We start from the raw sequence: 20,723 nt of genomic DNA on the forward strand, positions 1-20,723 counted from the left end.
AAAGAGTGATGTAGCCCTATGTGTGCTGATGTTAAAAGATCACTTAGGTCTTTAACGGCAGCAATGTTTTAAGTTGGGGAAAAAAGCAAAGAAGGAAACGTATATATAGATGGTCCCATTTGTGAGAGAAGAGGATATGTGTCTATGTTAGAAATGACTAACAAAGGGATCCTGGAGGGTGGAGGATGGAGGGGAAGAGAGAGACTTTTCTTTTTATACCCCAATATAGTATTTGATTTTTTAAGAAGATCATGTTCATGTATTACTTTTAAAATGTTCTTTTTTTTTTTTTTTTTTTTTTTGCGGTACGCGGGCCTCTCACTGTTGTGGCCTCTCCCATTGCGGAGCACAGGCTCCGGACGCACAGGCTCAGCAGCCATGGCCCACGGGCCCAGCCGCTCCGCGGCACGTGGGATCCTCCCGGACCGGGGCACGAACCCGTATCCCCTGCATCGGCAGGCGGACTCTCAAGCACTGCACCACCAGGGGAGCCCTCTTTTTTTTTTTTAAAGAGAAAATCATCTGTGTTGGCTTCCTAGGGTTGCCATAACAAATTGCTATAAACTGCGTGGCTTAAAACAACAGAAATTTATTATCTCACAGTTTCAGAGGCTTGAAGTCCAGAATCAATGTGTTGGCAGGGCCGTGCTCTCTCTGAAACCTGTGGAGAAGAATCCTTCCTTGATTCTTCCTAGTTTCTGATGGTTTGCCAGCAATCCTTGGCATTCCTTGTCTTGCAGCTGTAGCACTTAAATCTCTGCCTCTGTTGTCAAATGGAGCTTTCCCTTCACGTGTCTGTGTCTGTGTCTCTTCTCCTCTTCTTATAAGGACACTAGTCATACTGGATTGAGTCCATCTTAATTTAGCTAATTGCATCTGCAGTGACTCTGTTTCCAAATCGGGTCAAATTCTGAGTTAGGACTTCAGCGTATCTTTTTGGGGGGACAATTCAGCTCATAACTCTGTTTTTGATGTTGATATGGCAAGGAGATGGGTAGGTCAGTAATTAAAGCTATGGCTATTTCTGAGATAACCAATTAAGACTTTTTTTTTAGCCTCAGAAAAAATGTTAAAAGCATGGAAAGAAATGGAAGAAAAGGCTATCCACTATGCTGAGGTAAAATCATTGAGCTCACTTTGTGTGCTTATCAATTCCTGAGGTCTCCCTTAGAAATTGTCTTTGGTTTTGGTTTGTAGAGTATTTTTCATTGTCATTCCTGAATATCAGCCAAATATCTAGTAAATACTTTGTATATATAGAGGGAAGTACCATAGTGGATGAAAACCAAGGCTTTGGGCAAAAGAGACTAAATTGAAGTCGCACTGAGCTTCAGTTTCCATATGATATTATAGGGACTGTACCTTTTTTTAATAGGGTTATACAGATTAAATGGGAGTGAATAACAGATGGTAGTTATCACTGTTATTTTTATGACTGGTTTAGATAGGATGGCTGGACATCCTGGTTTACCTGGGACAGTTTCAGTTTATACCTGTCTTGCCATAATTATCAATAATACTCTCAAAATTATGCTAGTTCGGACAATAAATTATATGGTTACACTAGGTATAAATCATTCTCTAGGTGGCAGATTCCTTCCTTACCCGGTACATCTGTCTGTGGTCCCACTAAGTTGTTGCTCTTCTTGATGCCAGCACTTCCCTGAGGACATGGGTGGGGCAGTTGGTATCCTGGGTTGGGAAATCCCATGTCTTTATCCTTCTGCATCCTTATTCAAGGCAGTTGGGAACAAGAGGCAATGAAAATCATAGAACTGAGATGCAGTGGTTTTGATGGCCACTTTTTCTTGTTAGTGACACCTTTATCTTTTTGCTTCTCAGGAGGAAAAAGAAAATGCTAGTAGTCTACTGTTGTCAGGAGAGAAAAGAGAGAAGCCTAGGAATAAGTTGGTGCTCATGTGAAAATTACATGCCATAATCTGAAAGATAAAAAGGCTTCAACAAAATCAGTGTTCTGCATTAAATCACTTAGTTCTCTTACTGTAGCAAGTCATTCTCTGAGTTCTTTGTGTTATGTGGTGGTGAGCCTGTCATTTCTTTTGTGTTTCATCATATTTTAGGTGGGTGTCATTGGATACCTGGAGGATCAGATCATGTCCCTGCACACTGAAATCATGGAGCTACAGAAGAGCCCCTATGGACGACGTCAGGGAGACTTGATGGAATCTCTGTAAGGGTGAACTCGTGTTGTTGGTGTTGATGTCTGTAATTTTTGGTAGCAGAGTATTCGTTCTTTGTATTTCTGGCAGATTAAGTCTATATGTGATTCTTTTCTACAGTTTTCCTTTCCCCAAATATATTGGCATGATATTTTAAAAGGAAGTTCTTTCTTAGTCACAGGAAATTTTGGAAATAACTCTTTGGGTTGACCTTTGCTTTTTAAATCAAAGCATCTTTTCATGTGAGTGTTAAGAAATTTTCAAGTGTTCTAAGTTACAAACTATTTCCCTACTTACCATACTTCTGGTTCAAGGAAGATATTGTCTGTTAGATTCCCTAAATAAGGTTAACTTCCTAAGTGTTTTGATTAGAAACTTGAGATTTTTTCCTCTAATCACAGGTCATAATTTTTCCCATTTAAGTGTTTCTGGTGCAAGGATATTATATATGTGATAGTAGATCAGAGCAGATATGAAGTATTAATATATTAAACTTTGCATCTTAAGATCTTGCTTATTACCCAGTGAAATGCTCTGTAAAATATTCATTGGCAATATGTACTTGCTTTAAAATGGGATCATTACTCTATTCAAATAATGTTGTTCATTTCAAGTTGGGGATTATTAAAATCATTAAACTATCTTCACATATAGAACCTTTTTTTTTCTTTCATAGGGAACAGCGTGCCATTGATCTCTATAAGCAGTTAAAGCACAGATCTTCAGGTAAGATACTTTTTCACAGTACACAAAGGCATTTTAGGAAACCATCACTAGCAAATCCAGGAGACTGGATTTTAAATAAGCTGCAGAATAAATTCCAGTTTGGGTATTGCCATTGAGATGTTTGTGGTACAACAGCTTTTAAGTTTGTGAGAATTTAAGAAATTAGGAAGGCAAAGTAAGAAAACAGAGAAAAAACTTCAAAGGGAAGTGAAAGAAAGGAATGAAAGAGAAAAAAGGAACTCAAAGAAGGGAAAGAGGAAGCAAGAAAATGTGTGGAAAGACGGGAAAAAATAAGTGCTGCTTAAAATTAAAGAGATTGGAAAGAATTTGATACTGTGGGTTCAGGTGTGGAATGGGCAGAGGGATGCCCATGTGCTAGGCCAAAGCATTTACTGTGAAAATGATGCCTTCATCTGCACGTGGTCGCTGATTGCTTATTTCATGGGCAAAACAATTCTGTTGAACATCTGCTGAATACAGAGCATGTTCTGCTGGAAGGAGCACTGGATTGAGAATCAGAAGCCTTGAATTCTAGATAGGGCACTTTACTGACCAAGTGACCTCAGGCAAATAACCTTTTCTCCCTGTATCTCATTTCCCTCTTCTGCAAAATGGGGTTGAAACCTAGCTTTCCTAACTCAGTGACTGTATGTGGCAATGTATTTGAGAGGATGTTTGTGAAAGTGCTTTGAAAACTATAAAGTATTATGTATGTGCAAGATACTTTCCTTCAGTTAAAAACTGATTTGTTTTGAAGGGTTATAGAAGAAATAAAAGGTGAAGTCTGTGCCCTAATTTGCTATATACTGAAATTGTAAAAAAACGAACAAAACCCATAAGTTTTACACCTTAAAATTTACAAACACATGCAAATTACTATACATCTTAAATTGTATTTAACAAATATCAAAATCTCCTCTATGTTGGTTTTTATTGTAGTGGAATTTGTTCAGTTAATTTCTACAAACATTTATGAGGTACGTATACAATAGGCATCCAACCCTGACTGGAGGTCAGGGTTGGTGAGAGGAGGTTTCCTGCAGGAGATGATATCTGAGATGAGCCTTAAAGGATAAGTAGCAGTAGCTCAGTGAAAGGAGGTAGGCTCTTGCATATCTAAGTATAATAGGTAAAGACATATACATGTAACAATTAGCATGTTTGAGGAGATGCAGCGTGACTGGATTGTAGCTTCAGAAAGAGAGATGTGGCTGGATAATAAAGGATTTGGTGTGTCATAGTAACGATTTTGGATTTCATCATGATGGCAAAGAGAAACCCTAAAAAGTTTTAAGCAGGGGAATGGCATGATCAGATTAGCATTTTAGAAATACTGCTCTGGTAGCATTGTGGATAATGGATTAAAGGGAGGCTGGGCTAGAGATGTGCATTAGTTATAAGGTTGTTGAAGTAATCATGACTCAGGATAAGCTGGGTCATTAGCTAAGGCAAAGAGCCCTGAACTGTGGCAGTGGGGTGAAGAGGAGGAGGGTAAGGGCAAGAGAGAGATTTAGGAGGTAGAACTGTTAGTATTGGGTGATGGATTTAATATGGGTGGCAGGAGATGGGGTAGAGAATCATGGATGCCTGCCAAGTTTCTGGCTAGAGCAGCTGGGTGCATGGTAGGACCACTCACCATAATAGGAAGTATAGGAAAGAAGACAGACTTAATGGGAAAAGAACATGAGTTCATTTTTGTACATGTTGATCTTAAGGTGTCAGTGGGACATTCAAATAGAGATGTCTAGTAGTATTATGTATGTATGTATATATGCATGTATATATAAACACACATACATATACATGCACACACACACACACACACACACACAAACACACACACACACAGACGTGTACATATATATGGATTTAGTAGAGAAGCCCAGGCTAGATATTTAGCTATTTTGAGAGTAATCAGCCATAGGAATAAAGTGGTCATCTTGAAAAAGTATGTTGAATAAGAAAACCAAGGATGGAATCCTAGGGAATACCAACATTCAAGAAATGGCTAGAAGCAGAAGAGCCTACAAATATTGAGAAATGGCTCAAATATGTAGCAGGAATGATATTATTGGAATAGGACAGAGAGAGTTTCAAGAAGAAAGTGATCAGTAGGGTGAAATGCTACAGAGATGTGGGTAATAAAAATGATAATGAAAATATTCACTGGACTTAGTAGTTTGGATATCATTGGTGATCTTGGTCAAATAACGGCCTTTTGGGAACAGAAGCCAGATTGTAGTTGGCTGAGGAGGGAGCGGGACAGGAGGGAATGGAGAAGTCAGTCTAGATCAGCAGTTCTCAAAGTGTGGCTCATGAACCCCTGAGGATTCCTGAAACCTTTTCAGAGGAGTCAGTGACGTCAAAACTGTTTTCATAATACTAGGATGTTATTTGCCTTTTTTACTATGTTGACATTTTCACTGATGCTGCAAAAGCATTGGTGGGTAAACAGCTTGCACCTTGCTTAGCATGAATGAAGGCATGAGCACCAAAGTATGCTAGTAGTCATTGATTTTCACTAACATGCATTCATAGTTTTAAAAAAATACCAGTTTTATTTAAGAGTGTCCTTGATAAAGCAGTAAAATTTCTATTTAAATTTCAACCCTTGAGTATATGTCTTTTTAATATTCTATGTGACAAAATGGGAAGTACTCATAAAGTGCTCCTGCTACATACTGAGGTATGATGGTTGTCTTAAGGAAAACCACTTCAGCGGTTGTTTACATTGCTGTTGACCGGCCTCTTCTTTAATGGAACACCATTTTTACTTGAAACAATGACTGTCAGAAAAACTACGGTTATTCAGATTTGGTTATGGGGCAGATATTTTCTAAAAATTAATGGAGCATGCCAGTCACTTGAAGGAAAAAAGCCAGCAGTATTGTCAATGATAAAATTCCATGTTTCCAGCAAAAAATTAAAATGTAGGAAATCGTCTATCCATCAGCTGAAATTTGTCAGCTTCCCAATACTTAAATGCTTTTCTGATAAGATTGGTGGTGATATTAAAAAGATTTGCAGACCAGTTTCAAGGTGGCGGAAGAGTAAGACGCGGAGATCACCTTCCTCCCCACGGATACACCAGAAATACAGCTACACGTGGAACAACTCCTACAGAACACCTACTGAACGCTGGCAGAAGACCCCAGACCTCCCAAAGGGCAAGAAACTCCCCACATACCTGGGTAGGGCAAAGCGGAGAGATCCCCACACAGAGGATCGGTGCCGAGCGGCACTCACCAGCCCGAGAGGCTTGTCTGCTCGCCCGCCGGGGCGCGCAGCGCTGGAAGCTGAGGCTCCAGCTTCGGTCAGAGCGCAGGGAGAGGACTGGGGCTGGCGGCGAGAACTCAGCCTGAAGGGGGCTAATGTGCCACAGCTAGCTGGGAGGGAGTCCGGGAAAACTCTGGAGCTGCCGAAGAGGCAAGAGACTTTTTCTTCCCTCTTGGTTTCCTGGTGCGCGAGGAGAGGGGATTAAGAGCGCTGCTTAAAGGGGCTCCACAGACGGGCACGAGTAGCGACTGAAAGCGCGGAGCCCAGTGACGGGCGTGGGACGCTGGGGCTGCTGCTGCCGCCGCCAAGAAGCCTGTGTGCGAGCGCAGGTCACTGCCCACACCGCCCTTCCGGGAGCCTGTGCAGCCCGCCACTGCCAGGGTCCCGGGATCCAGGGGCGGCTTCCCTGGGAGAACGCACGGCGCGCCTCGGGCTGGTGCAACGTCACGCCGGCCTCTGCCGCTGCAGGCTCGCCCCGCACTCCGTGCCCCTCCCTCCGGCCCAGCCTGAGTGAGCCAGAGTCCCCGAAGAGGCTGCTCCTTTAACCCTGTCCTGTCTGAGCGAAGAAGAGATGCCCTCCGGCGACCTACACGCAGAGGCGGGGCCAAATCCAAAGCTGAGACCCAGGAGCTGTGAGAACAAAGAAGAGAAAGGGAAACCTCTCCCAGCAGCAGTGGATTAAAGCTCCACAATCAACTTGATGTACCCTGCATCTGTGGAATACAGGAATAGACAACACATCATCCCAAACTGAGGAGCCCGGAGTCAGTGCTGTGCCTCTGAGGTGGGAGAGCCAACTTCAGGACACTGGTCCACAAGAGACCTCCCAGCTCCACATAATATCAAACGGCAAAAATCTTCCAGAGATCTCCATCTCAACACCAGCACCCAGCTTCACTCAACGACCAGCAAGCTACAGTGCTGGACACCCTAAGCCAAACAACTAGCAAGACAGGAACACAACGCCACCCATTAGCAGAGAGGTGGCCTAAAATCATAAAAAGTCTGCAGACACCCCAAAACACACCACCACACGTGGACCTGCCCACCAGAAAGACAAGATCCAGCCTCATCCACCAGAACACAGGCACTAGTCCCCTCCACCAGGAAGCCTACACAACCCACTAAACCAACCTTAGCCACTGGGGACAGACACCAAAAACAACGGGAACTACGAACCTGCAGCCTGCAAAAAGGAGACCCCAAACACAGTAACATAAGCAAAATGAGAAGACAGAAAAACACACAGCAGGAGAAGGAGCAAGATAAAAACCCACCAGACCTAACAAATGAAGAGGTAATAGGCAGTCTACCTGAAAAGAATTCGGAATAATGATGGTAAAGATGATCCAAGATTCTATTTCCCAGATCCAAAATCTTGGAAATAGAATAGACAAAATGCAAGAAACAGTTAACAAGGACCTAGAAGAACTAAAGATGAATCAAGAATCGATTAAAAACACAATACATGAAATAAAAAATACTCTAGATGGGATCGATAGCAGAATAACTGAGGCAGACGAACGGATAAGTGAGGTGGAAGATAAAATAGTGGAAATAACTGCTGCAGAGCAAAATAAAGAAAAAAGAATGAAAAGAACAGAGGACAGTCTCAGAGACCTCTGGGACAACATTAAACGCACCAACATTCGAATTATAGGGGTTCCAGAAGAAGAAGAGAAAAAGAAAGGGACTGAGAAAATATTTGAAGAGATTATAGTTGAAAACTTCCCTAATATGGGAAAGGAAATAGTTAATCAAGTCCAGGAGGCACAGAGAGTCCCATACAGAATAAATCCAAGGAGAAATACGCCAAGACACATATTAATCAAACTGTCAAAGATTAAACACAAAGAAATCATATTAAAAGCAGCAAGGCAAAAACAACAAATAACATACAAGGGAATCCCCATCAGGATAACAGCTGATCTCTCAGCAGAAACTCTACAAGCCAGAAGGGAGTGGCAGAACATAATTAAAGTGATGAAGGAGAAAAACCTGCAACCAAGATTACTCTACCCAGCAAGGATCTCATTCAGATTTGATGGAGAAATTAAAACCTTTACAGACAAGCAAAAGCTGAGAGAGTTCAGCACCACCAAACCAGCTTTACAACAAATGCTAAAGGAACTTCTCTAGGCAAGAAACACAACAGAAGGAAAAGACCTACAATAACAAACCCAAAACAATTAAGAAAATGGGAATAGGAACATACATATCGATAATTACCTTAAATGTAAATGGACTAAATGCTCCCACCAAAAGATACAGATTGGCTGAATGGATACAAAAACAAGACCCATATATATGCTGCCTACAAGAGACCCACTTCAGACCTAGAGACACATACAGACTGAAAGTAAGGGGATGGAAAAAGATATTCCATGCAAATGGAAACCAAAAGAAAGCTGGAGTAGCAATTCTCATATCAGACAAAATAGACTTTAAAATAAAGACTACTAGAAGAGACAAAGAAGGACACTACATAATGATCAAGGGATCGATCCAAGAAGAAGATATAACAATTATAAATATTTATGCACCAAACATAGGAGCACCTCAATACATAAGGCAAATACTAACAGCCATAAAAGGAGAAATCGACAGTAACACACTCATAGTAGGGGACTTTAACACCCCACTCGCACCAATGGACAGATCATCCAAAATGAAAATAAATAAGGAAACACAAGCTTTAAATGATACATTAAACAAGATGGACTTAATTGATATTTATAGGACATTCCATCCAAAAACAACAGAATACACATTTTTCTCAAGTGCTCATGGAACATTCTCCAGGATAGATCATATCTTGGGTCACAAATCAAGCCTTGGTAAATTTAAGAAAATTGAAATTGTATCAAGTATCTTTTCTGACCACAATGCTATGAGACTAGACATCAATTACAGGAAAAGAGCTGTAAAAAATACAAACACATGGAGGCTAAACAATACACTACTTAATAACGAAGTGATCACTGAAGAAATCAAAGAGGAAATTAAAAAATACCTAGAAACAAATGACAATGGAGACACGACGACCCAAAACCTATGGGATGCAGCAAAAGCAGTTCTAAGAGGGAAGTTTATAGCAATACAATCCCACCTTAAGAAACAGGAAACATCTCGAATAAACTACCTAACCTTGCACCTAAAGCAATTAGAGAAAGAAGAACAAAAACATCCCAAAGTTAGCAGAAGGAAAGAAATCATAAAAATCAGATCAGAAATAAATGAAAAAGAAATGAAGGAAACGATAACAAAGATCAATAAAACTAAAAGCTGGTTCTTCGAGAAGATAAACAAAATTGATAAACCATTAGCCAGACTCATCAAGAAAAAAAGGGAGAAGACTCAAATCAATAGAATTAGAAATGAAAAAGGAGAAGTAACAACTGACACTGCAGAAATACAAAAGATCATGAGAGATTACTATAAGCAACTCTATGCCAATAAAATGGACAACCTGGAAGAAATGGACAAATTCTTAGAAATGCACAACCTGCCAAGACTGAATCAGGAAGAAATAGAAAAGATGAACAGACCAATCACAAGCACTGAAATTGAAACTGTGATAAAAAATCTTCCAACAAACAAAAGCCCAGGGCCAGATGGCTTCACAGGCGAATTCTATCAAGCATTTAGAGAAGAGCTAACACCTATCCTTCTGAAACTCTTCCAGAATATAGCAGAGGGAGGAACACTCCCAAACTCATTCTACGAGGCCACCATCACCTTGATACCAAAACCAGACAAGGATGTCACAAAGAAAGAAAACTACAGGCCAATATCACTGATGAACATAGATGCAAAAATCCTCAACAAAATACTAGCAAACAGAATCCAACAGCACATTAAAAGGATCATACACCATGATCAAGTGGGGTTTATTCCAGGAATGCAAGGATTCTTCAATATACGCCAATCAATCAACGTGATACACCATATTAACAAATTGAAGGAGAAAAACCATATGATCATCTCAATAGATGCAGAGAAAGCTTTCGACAAAATTCAACACCCATTTATGATAAAAACCCTGCAGAAAGTAGGCATAGAGGAAACTTTCCTCAACATAATAAAGGCCATATATGACAAACCCACAGCCAGCATCATCCTCAATGGTGAAAAACTGAAACCATTTCCACTAAGATCAGGAACAAGACAAGGTTGCCCACTCTCACCACTCTTATTCAACCTAGTTTTGGAAGTTTTAGCCACAGCAATCAGAGAAGAAAAGGAAATAAAAGGAATCCAAATTGGAAAAGAAGAAGTAAAGCTGTCACTGTTTGCAGATGACATGATACTATACATAGAGAATCCTAAAGATGCTACCAGAAAACTACTAGAGCTAATCAATGAATTTGGTAAAGTTGCAGGATACAAAATTAATGCACAGAAATCTCTGGCATTCCTATATACTAATGATGAAAAATCTGAAAGTGAAATCAAGGAAACACTCCCATTTACCATTGCAACAAAAAGAATAAAATATCTAGGAATAAACCTACCTAAGGAGACAAAAGACCTGTATGCAGAAAATTATAAGACACTGATGAAAGAAATTAAAGATGATACAAATAGATGGAGAGATGTACCATGTTCTTGGATTGGAAGAATCAACATTGTGAAAATGACTCTACTACCCAAAGCAATCTACAGATTCAATGCAATCCCTATCAAACTACCACTGGCATTTTTCACAGAACTAGAACAAAAAATTTCACAATTTGTATGGAAACACAAAAGACCCCGAATAGCCAAAGCAATCTTGAGAACGAAAAATGGAGCTGGAGGAATCAGGCTCCCTGACTTCAGACTCTACTACAAAGCTACAGTAATCAAGAGAGTATGGTACTGGCACAAAAACAGAAAGATAGATCAATGGAACAGGATAGAAAGCCCAGAGTTAAACCCACGGACATATGGTCACCTTATCTTTGATAAAGGAGGCAGGAATGTACAGTGGAGAAAGGACAGTCTCTTCAATAAGTGGTGCTGGGAAAACTGGATAGGGACATGTAAAAGTATGAGATTCGATCACTCCCTAACACCATACACAAAAATAAGCTCAAAATGGATTAAAGACCTAAATGTAAGGCCAGACACTATCAAACTCTTAGAGGAAAACATAGGCAGAACACTCTATGACATAAATCACAGCAAGATCCTTTTTGACCCACCTCCTAGAGAAATGGAAATAAAGACAAAAATAAACACATGGGACCTAATGAAACTTCAAAGCTTTTGCACAGCAAAGGAAACCATAAACAAGACCAAAAGACCACCCTCAGAATGGGAGAAAATATTTGCAAATGAAGCAACTGACAAAGGATTAATCTCCAAAATTTATAAGCAGCTCATGCAGCTCAATAACAAAAAAACAAACAACCCAATCCAAAAATGGGCAGAAGACCTAAATAGACATTTCTCCACAGAAGATATACAGACTGCCAACAAACACATGAAAGGATGCTCAACATCTTTACTCATTAGAGAAATGCAAATCAAAACTACAATGAGATATCATCTCACACCAGTCAGAATGGCCATCATCAAAAAATCTAGAAACAATAAATGCTGGAGAGGGTGTGGAAAAAAGGGAACACTCTTGCACTGCTGGTGGGAATGTGAATTGGTACAGCCACTATGGAGAACGGTATGGAGGTTCCTTAAAAAACTACAAATAGAACTACCATATGACCCAGCAATCCCACTACTGGGCATATACCCTGAGAAACCCATAATTCAAAGAGAGACATGTTCCAAAATGTTCATAGCAGCCCTATTTACAATAGCCCGGAGATGGAAACAACCTAAGTGTCCATCATCGGATGAATGGGTAAAGAAGATGTGGCACATATGTACAATGGAATATTACTCAGCCATAAAAAGAAACGAAATTGAGCTATTTGTAATGAGGTGGATAGACCTAGAGTCTGTCATACAGAGTGAAGTAAGTCAGAAAGAGAAAGACAAATACTGTATGCTGACACATATATATGGAATTTAAGAAAAAAAATGTCATGAAGAACATAGGGGTAAGACAGGAATAAAGACACAGACCTACTAGAGAATGGACTTGAGGATATGGGGAGGGGAAAGGGTAAGCTGTGACAAAGTGAGAGAGTGGCATGGACATATATACACTACCAAACGTAAGGTAGATAGCTAGTGGGAAGCAGCTGCATAGCACAGGGAGATCAGCTCGGTGCTTTGTGACCGCCTGGAGGGGTGGGATAGGGAGGGTGGGAGGGAGACGCAACAGGGAGGGGATATGGAAACATATGTATATGTATAACTGATTAAATTTGTTATAAAGCAAAAAAATAAAAAATAAATAAAGTATTAAAAAAAAAAGATTTGCAAAAATGTAAAACAATGCCAGTGTTCTCACTAAATTTTGAGGGGGAAATACAGTTATGTTGAATAAAAATGTATTAATAGATGAGTTTATTGTTATTTTTAAATGAATAAATTAATATTTCTATATTTCTCAGTTTAATTGCTGAAGAACACTTTGGAGTTGTTAAGAATTTTTGAGTGTAGGTGTCCTGAGACCAGTAAGTTTGAGAACTGGTTATCTAGGCTATTCTTTCCAGAAGCTTGGCTGTTAGGGAAAGAAGAGAGGTGAGCAGCTAGGAGGAGATGAAGAATCAAGGGAGGTCAGTTTTCAGAAGAAAGACTTGAGCTTATTTTTGTGCTTGGGGCCAAAAGCCTGTGGAGAGGGAAGTCTCTGAACAAGTTTGAGAGGCTGACTCCAGAGAACATTAGGAGGGGTTGGGCTTGTTGCCACTGATATTAAGCGGGGGGGATGTGTGTGGATACAGACACTTATGTGGGTATAGGGGTTGGAAGGTGAGGATCTTACTGCTTTATGTCCTCCTATCCCGAAGTAAGAAGTGGGGTTTTCTGTAATTGAAGAGGTGTGACATCATAGATTTAAGGAGTATGCTAAAGATTTTCGAAAGCTTGTGTGTGCAATGGCAGATGTTGCTGATCCAAGACATTTATTAAGAATCCAGAGCGGAAGTGAAACCCTGTGAATTAGTAATTACAACAGAGAGAATGATAGTATAATTTTTTTGTTGGTAGTGGTTAGTAGCTTGGATACAGAAACTGATAGAGCAGGTGGTTAGACTGAGGTAGGGTTAGGATCTTGCTGGCAATAAGAGGACAGAAAAATTGAAGATATTGCCCAAAAAGTGATATAAGTTGTGGTTAGAGTAAAATATTGAAAGTTAAGATTTCAAATAGAGCAAGGCTAATTTTTTTTCCTTTAATCGATATTCATTACTCTGTCTTCTGGCCATTGAATCAGATATTGCAGATGAAGGTATATAAAATTCCATCCATTGACTCAGTGGATTAACTTTCCACAGTCATTGATAACATTTTGTTTGGATTATTTTTTATAAAAACTTTGCCGTAGCCATGCATATCAGCATATCACAGGGCCTAGAAATAAACTTGCTATCCAGGTAGCTTCTTTGAACTGATAGTCACCTTGAGTGACAAACTAGTTGTGACAAGAAGTTTTGTCTATTGTTAGGGCTTATGTAATCACACTTGAGGTATGGTTTTTGGTGTCTTTTCCAGTTTAGAGTTGCCTTGAGACTTTTGTTCAGCTGAAAATGGTGAAAACCAACTTTCTTCATTCTTTATGTTGGAGTAGGTTAAAGTTCTGAGGTCTTTGACCATCTAAAAGAGTTAGTTATATGGGAAAGCTGTTGGGCCTAGCCCGTGGGATTTATGAAGAAGTGCTGTTTGGAGAGGAGCCTTTTTGGAGTCTGTATCTGGTTGTTGTTGAGGGAGAGACAAAGAAAAAGATGTGTGGGGAATCAAGTTGAGTGCTAGTCGAGGTCGTTGCAGTGCTAACAAAGGACACAACTTTTTTTAAACCTCTTTCAATACTCCTTTCATAGTAAAATGTGTGTAACAACAGTAGCCATGTCACAGGACTCCTGTGAGGGTTAAATGAGAAAATTTTAAGTAGAGAATAGCAAATAATAATAATAATATTTTTGCATTTGAGACTAATTATTGTCCGGGGAAATACCAACATGATCCATGAGCAACCTTCCAATGTTTTAAAACTCAAATAGCCATTTTCTGAAATATTACAATTAATTGTGGTTGTTTGTTTGTTTGTTTTTTAAATGAGATGGCATCTATAACGGTAGAACCCACTCACTGTGACCACACAACCATCCCATTTGAGGACATTTGTCAGCTACCAGTTTGCTTTAAGATTTCATACTACCCTCAAACTGAATTTTCAAGGTGTCTACAGGTCCTTTTATTAGCGCATCAGATTTGGCTTAAGTTGGTCAGCTTTTTTCAACGTTTTCATGGGTATAAACAGGTGGATAAACATGAAATTCCAAGCAAGCCTAGCTGGGATTCCTTCCTTTGAGTCAGTGAAAGTTTGATGAATTGTCCTACTGCTTCTAAACAAATTATGTTAATCATCCAAGAAAAAATGATCTCTTGTCCAGAAAGCTGCATATGTGTCTGGGGCTTGGGTTAGTATGGGTTAAGGATAGCCAAGATGATTCTTCTTAAAACTGAAGATACAGTGATAAATCTATATATACATTATATACACACACACAGACTTCATTTTTAGTTATATGATTATTTATAGATATATAATCTTAAAATCTTTTAATTTAGTTTTGAAATTAAATGGAGATGTTAATTAAAACTAGTTTCAGATTTTTAGGAATTTTTTTGTTTGGAGGCTGATATGTTCATGCAGAAGAGAGGTTATACCTACTGACTGAGATCTTTTATAGATCACTCCTACAGCGACAGCACGGAGATGGTGAAAATCATTGTGCATACTGTGCAGAGTCAGGACCGGGTTCTCAAGGAGCTGTTCGGTCATTTGAGGTAGAAATATTGTTTTCCTTACTGTTGAAAAGCCAGGATACTTTTATCACGTTCCTTTCAAAGTGTAATACCCTTTTCTGGTAAATATACTAGAACCAGGAAGAGTACTGGCAGTACGCTGGGAACCCTGACCACAGCTGCATGCATTTATGTGTCCTGTTTGTGTGCATTGCTTTGCAGATCAGTCATTAAATCTATGCTGATTGTGATTCATTCCCCCAGCTGGGTTTGGGAGTATGGGGTACAGTCTTGGGGGATGTATAAGTGTTTGACACAGATTTTACCTCTCCAGCAAGTTGTTGGGCTGTAAGCAGAAGATTATTGATCTACTGCCCAAGGTGGAAATGGCCCTCAGTAACATCAAAGAAGCTGACAATACTGTCATGTTTATGCAGGGAAAGAGGCAGAAAGAAATATGGCATCTCCTTAAAATTGCCTGTGTAAGTAATTTTTAATGAATTATGTAATATGACATTGATTTGCTGTTACTCCCTGCAAAAGGGATTTTTATCAGCATGATCTGTGTCCTCTTGAAGACACGTGTATTTTATGTTGGGTTGACGCTCATGTTCTTTGCTTGGTGTCTCACTAGCAGGTCTGATACAGGACTTCATGATCATCTTTCATTATCTCTCTCCTTTCCAGTTTCCTGTTTTTATACTCTTCTCAGCCCTAGACCACTGTGGTATCCCAACCCAGTTTGGGGGTAGATGTGCCTGACTAGTTTAAAAAACCAGTCCTTTGTTCAACTGGAGGTTTTTTTTTTTCCAACTAAAGTAGAATAGAAGGATAGATACATTTGGTTTTAGTCAATGAAGAAAGGGGTCAAGGACAGGATAGTTAGTAGGGGTATGTAAGAGTAGAGATAGGTTTATACAGAAATAGTCTGGTTATGCATAAAAGTAGCGATAGAAATGTTAAGTCTTAGGAATATGAATGTGTGGAGGTGCTTGCCTGTAATCTTTTTTTTTTTTTTTTTTTCCTTCAGACACAGAGCTCTGCTCGGTCCCTTGTAGGATCCAGTCTAGAAGGTGTAACCCCTCAGGCATCAGCATGGCTGCCCACAACTTCAGCAGAACGTGAACATCCTCTGTCATGCGTGGTAACTCCTCAAGATGGGTGGGTTCACTTTGTTACAATAGATAGTTGTATTTTCAAGAGCAGTGGTAGGAATGAGGCAGTACAGTGCAGTAGTTAAGACATAGTCTTCACTGCGTTATGGACCAGGATTGAATCCTGATTGTCTCTTTGTAATAACCTTATACAGTTAATTTGACTCTTTTAATGTTCACATTTCCTTACCTGTAAAATGGGAAGTGTTGTGAAAATTCAGCTAGACAGTGTATATAAAATGCTTGGGAAGTGAATCTTCAGCAAATGTTACTTGTTGTTAGCTCAGTCCAGGTTCTAAGTTCTTTATCTGTTATTGGCTTACCAAATCTTTTAGCCAAACTTTATTCCTCACTTAACCATTTATCTCTGAGAAATTATGCTATCTTTTTGCAGTTATCATTTTAGGGCCCTTGATCAACCCTCTAATGGAATTGAGTTTAATTTACTCATTTTATAACTTAGTATTTCTAAAATGACTTTTTTCAGTGCCTTAAATCATTTTTGCAAATAACTCAAGTTTGAAGTGCTATATTTTCTTTTAATTCCTGCTCTTCTGCTAAAAGCTGAATGACTATCCATTTCTGTTATTTTTCTCTGCATAAGATGTGCCATAGGGCTTCCCTGGTGGCGCAGTGGTTGAGAGTCCGCCTGCCGATGCAGGGGATACGGGTTCGTGCCCCGGTCTGGGAAGATCCCACATGCCGCGGAGAGGCTGGGCCCGTGAGCCATGGCCGCTGGGCCTGTGCGTCCGGAGCCTGTGCTCCGCAATGGGGGAGGCCACAACAGTGAGAGGCCCGCGTACAGCAAAAAAAAAAAAAAAAAAAAGATGTGCCATATCCAGAGCCATTGGCTCTTTGCTAGCTTGTGTATTGTTGCTTTTCTCACAATTCATGGAGACCTCTACAGTACCAGCATTTCCTGGAAGCTCTGCCCATAATTAGTTTTGCAGAGGTGCAGCCATGTAACATCACTGCTTAGGAGGTCATGCAGTTGCACATTCTGTACTCTCCTTTTATGAGAGAAAAGCACATGGCAGGAAGGCAAGCTGATACCAGGTATTTTATCTTCTTAAAGAAAGCAAGCTCCAGGGTATATCTTGGGGTCATTATACATTTGGCTCAATGTAATACATCCACAGCTACAGCATAGGCTATAATTAATTATATGGACTTGAGGAAATATTCCATTAATCAGAATTGACACAAATAAAATATAATACCTTTTTGCTTTCATTAAAGGCATGTAGGTTTATTAGGGGATGCAAATGGTTGCAAATGTTACCTCTATACAGGTGATTTTCAATGTGAGGTTGTGGTTGTTTGCAAAAGTATATTCAACAGGAATTTTTAAATACATTTTCCAGTAGGAATACATTATAAAGGAAAACTTCAATTATAATGTACCTGTGGTACTTAACCACCAAGGATTGGGAACTGTTGGCCTCAGTTTTTCTATCTGTTGAATAAGCTGAATGAGAATTTAGTTCTGAGCTAATAATGACTATCTTTCATGGCTTAGAACTGATTCTAGTCGGGTAGGGACTGAGGGTTAGTAAAAGGTAAGGATGGAGGCCATATGGAAGAGGGAAGTGTAGAAGGTGGAAACCAAATTCAGGATTTTCTTCAAATACAAACTTCAGGGATACTTCTTGGTTCTGGGCAGCTCCCCTGTCACAGGTTTCTTCTGCTGCCCTCAGGAATCAGCTTGCTTGTTTTCTTTCTCATTGTTGTTATCTGTATTTTCCAAACAGTTTTTTTCACCTATTTGCAGAAAAGATTGTACTTTTGTATCTCCTCCCCTACATGTGTATCTCTGAAGTAAGCATGCTGATGTTTTTACTACTTATAAGGAAAGGGAAATGTTTCAGAAACAAAGAGATCTTTCATCTAGCTGTGCCACAGGATCTTTTTTTCCCCCCAGTGAGCATTTTCAGGGGGAAAAAGTTGTATATAAGTGCCACTTATATTTCAGAGGAAAATCAGATTGCAGTTATAGTGGACTCCGGCAGAGGCAGCAGCTTGGAGTAACAAATAGGACTCTTGCCTCTGGGTGGGAGGGATGAGGAAACTGAAGACTACAGGAATCAGCTGCATTGGGTTGCAGGGTTGCAATGTTGTCGGAAGGGCAGAATCATCCTGACCCTGAAGACCAGAAAATAGAGGAAATTCGTATGCCTCTTTGCTTTCATTCCACAGGGAGACTTTAGCACAAATAATAGAAGAAAATTTGAACTGTCTTGGCCATTTAAGCACTATTATGCATGAAGCAAATGAGAAACAGGGCAACAGTATGATGGTAAGTTTTATATGGATACGGATGTCTGTTTTACGTATGTTGGGTGCAAAGGATTTAACTTTCCATGCTAGATTTATCTGGCATTTGGGATGCATGCAGATGGGGAATAGAACTCAGAGGAAAGAGCATTTGAGGAATGCTTGACCTCAACTCCCTATCTTCTCTTACTCAAGGATATACCAGGGTTATGTCATCAGTTATCTTCAACAATAGCATTTTTGGTCAAGTTAAATGAGTAGTGAGTAGTGAGCTTTCTTTGCAGTGTGACCACTGAAATCGAATGGTTTGTACTTTTTTGCTTCAGCAATCAATTTTCTCCAATAAGATTGGACATGATTTGTACTGTAATTCAAATATAGTAACTGCTGTATGCAAAATGAACAATGTTAATATGGTTATAATTTATAGAAGTGTTTATATGAAGATTTGGTTACTGTGAATTATTGATTTGTTAAAACTTGGAGAAACTACAATAAAATGTTTACTGAATTAACTTTCACTACATTTAGTCTTGATGTTAATTCTTTGTTATTTCCTCTTTCATTAATTATTTGCTTCAAATATTTATAAAAACTCTGAAATATTTTTTTTTAGTTAGCAGAAAAGGTAAACTATTTAATTGTAACTTATTTGTACTTCTGGTTTTTCAACTTTTGATTATAAAATGTCCAAATATACAGAAAACTTGCAGAAATGAACACCCATATACCTACCACTTTTAGTCAGTATCTAATTGTAACTTTTTCATGCCTGGTTTTAGAATCTTGATTGGAGTTGGTTAACAGAATGACTTGCCACTTACTGACTGTCCCAAACCTATGAAGTTGTTGCTGCAAATGTTGGAAATTTTTCTCTTATGACACCATTCTTCAGACACCAATCAATGGAAGAAATGACTATGATCAGAAACTACACATGATTTCACGGTGCAATATTTTGACTCTGGGTAATTTTAACCTCTGAACAGATAGAATTTAATGAGTCAGTGGACTTGTTTAAATACTACAGCTACTTAGGAGCATCTTTGGAATCCATTTGTCTTCAAACTTGATAAAACATTACTTATTTAACTTGACTATCTTTCAACATTTAACTTTTGGGCATAAGGCCAAAGTAATGTATACAGAGAAGAAAATCCCAACTAACATGTATTCTAAGTAAAAATTGTTTGCCTGTGTTTCTGTGGAAGAGACTGCTTGCAAGTAGAATTGTACTTCTTGAAGAATAAACCCTACCTCCTTGTGTTGCAGTCAACAGTGCTTTTCCTGGCATCATAAGGAGTTAGTTTAATCCCATTTTCAATTTCAATCCCAAATGCACATTTGACTGTACCCCTTTCCTACAGAAGGGATTGTGCATCTGTGCCTTTAATACCAGTTGATTCTTTCAAATCTTGTTAAGTGTGCTATGTGTATATGTATTTAAGATGTACATTTAATAATATCAAAGAAAAGATGCCTGTTAATTTATAATGTATTTGAAAGCTTATCTGTGTTTTCATTTGTATAAATGGGTCTTTTGTTTAAGGAATCTTTCATGTCTTGTCATATAAATTTATAAAGGTCTGTACTCCTGATCTGTAATTCCAAAACCCAAAAACCTCTGATAACAAGGTTTTTCATAAGCTTGGTGACAGAATTCACCTGCTTGCACATCCAACTTGAACTGACATTGAATCTATCCCATTTAGTGTGAATATCTTTTTTTTTTTTTTTTGCTGTAGAAATATTAACGTGTTTGCTTGTTTGGGGGTAGGGTGCTGCCACAGACCCTGCCTGGGGTTTATGTAGTATGGTATATGCACTGAATTACCTTTCTAAAATCTGAAAATTTCATGATTCTGAAACACCTGGCCCCAAGGGTTTCAGATAAAGGATTGTGGATCTATCATCTGTTAAATAATTTAGAAGGTGTTACTTGTTTAAAAAAAATGTGAAATTCTTTTGTATTCTAGACAGTTTTTCACTTTGTATATTAAATAATTTTTAAATTACTTTTTGAACCTCTATTCACTAAAATCAGATTATAATAATTGAATATGCTTTGGGAAAATGTGAAGATTCTATGAAGCAGAATTGGAGCACAGAATAACATAATGGGCTCTCAGTGTACTTTGCTTAGGAATGAAACAGGACTTATGGTAAAGACAGTACTGGGTAGCTTCTTTAATATACTCTTTTCTCCTGAGATGTCCTATCAACACTATCCGTGTCTAAAAACTGTGCTCATACCTTG

General features: G+C 39.0%; 1 protein-coding gene across 1 annotated transcript in view; it reads left to right on the forward strand.

The window, feature by feature from the left end:
* CHUK (component of inhibitor of nuclear factor kappa B kinase complex) overlaps positions 1-20,481 on the forward strand; it is a 40,840-nt gene extending 20,359 nt beyond the window's left edge. The window contains exons 14-21 of the mRNA XM_060100818.1: positions 1,056-1,117; positions 2,082-2,191; positions 2,857-2,906; positions 14,984-15,080; positions 15,373-15,520; positions 16,069-16,199; positions 18,389-18,488; positions 19,249-20,481. Coding sequence (XP_059956801.1) covers positions 1,056-1,117; positions 2,082-2,191; positions 2,857-2,906; positions 14,984-15,080; positions 15,373-15,520; positions 16,069-16,199; positions 18,389-18,488; positions 19,249-19,278 — 728 coding nt within the window. The 3' untranslated portion in view covers positions 19,279-20,481. The remainder of the gene's footprint in view (positions 1-1,055; positions 1,118-2,081; positions 2,192-2,856; positions 2,907-14,983; positions 15,081-15,372; positions 15,521-16,068; positions 16,200-18,388; positions 18,489-19,248) is intronic.
* The last annotated feature ends 242 nt before the right edge of the window (positions 20,482-20,723 follow it).

Source organism: Mesoplodon densirostris, chromosome 1 (assembly GCF_025265405.1).
Source record: "Mesoplodon densirostris isolate mMesDen1 chromosome 1, mMesDen1 primary haplotype, whole genome shotgun sequence".
Lineage (NCBI taxonomy): Eukaryota > Metazoa > Chordata > Mammalia > Artiodactyla > Ziphiidae > Mesoplodon > Mesoplodon densirostris.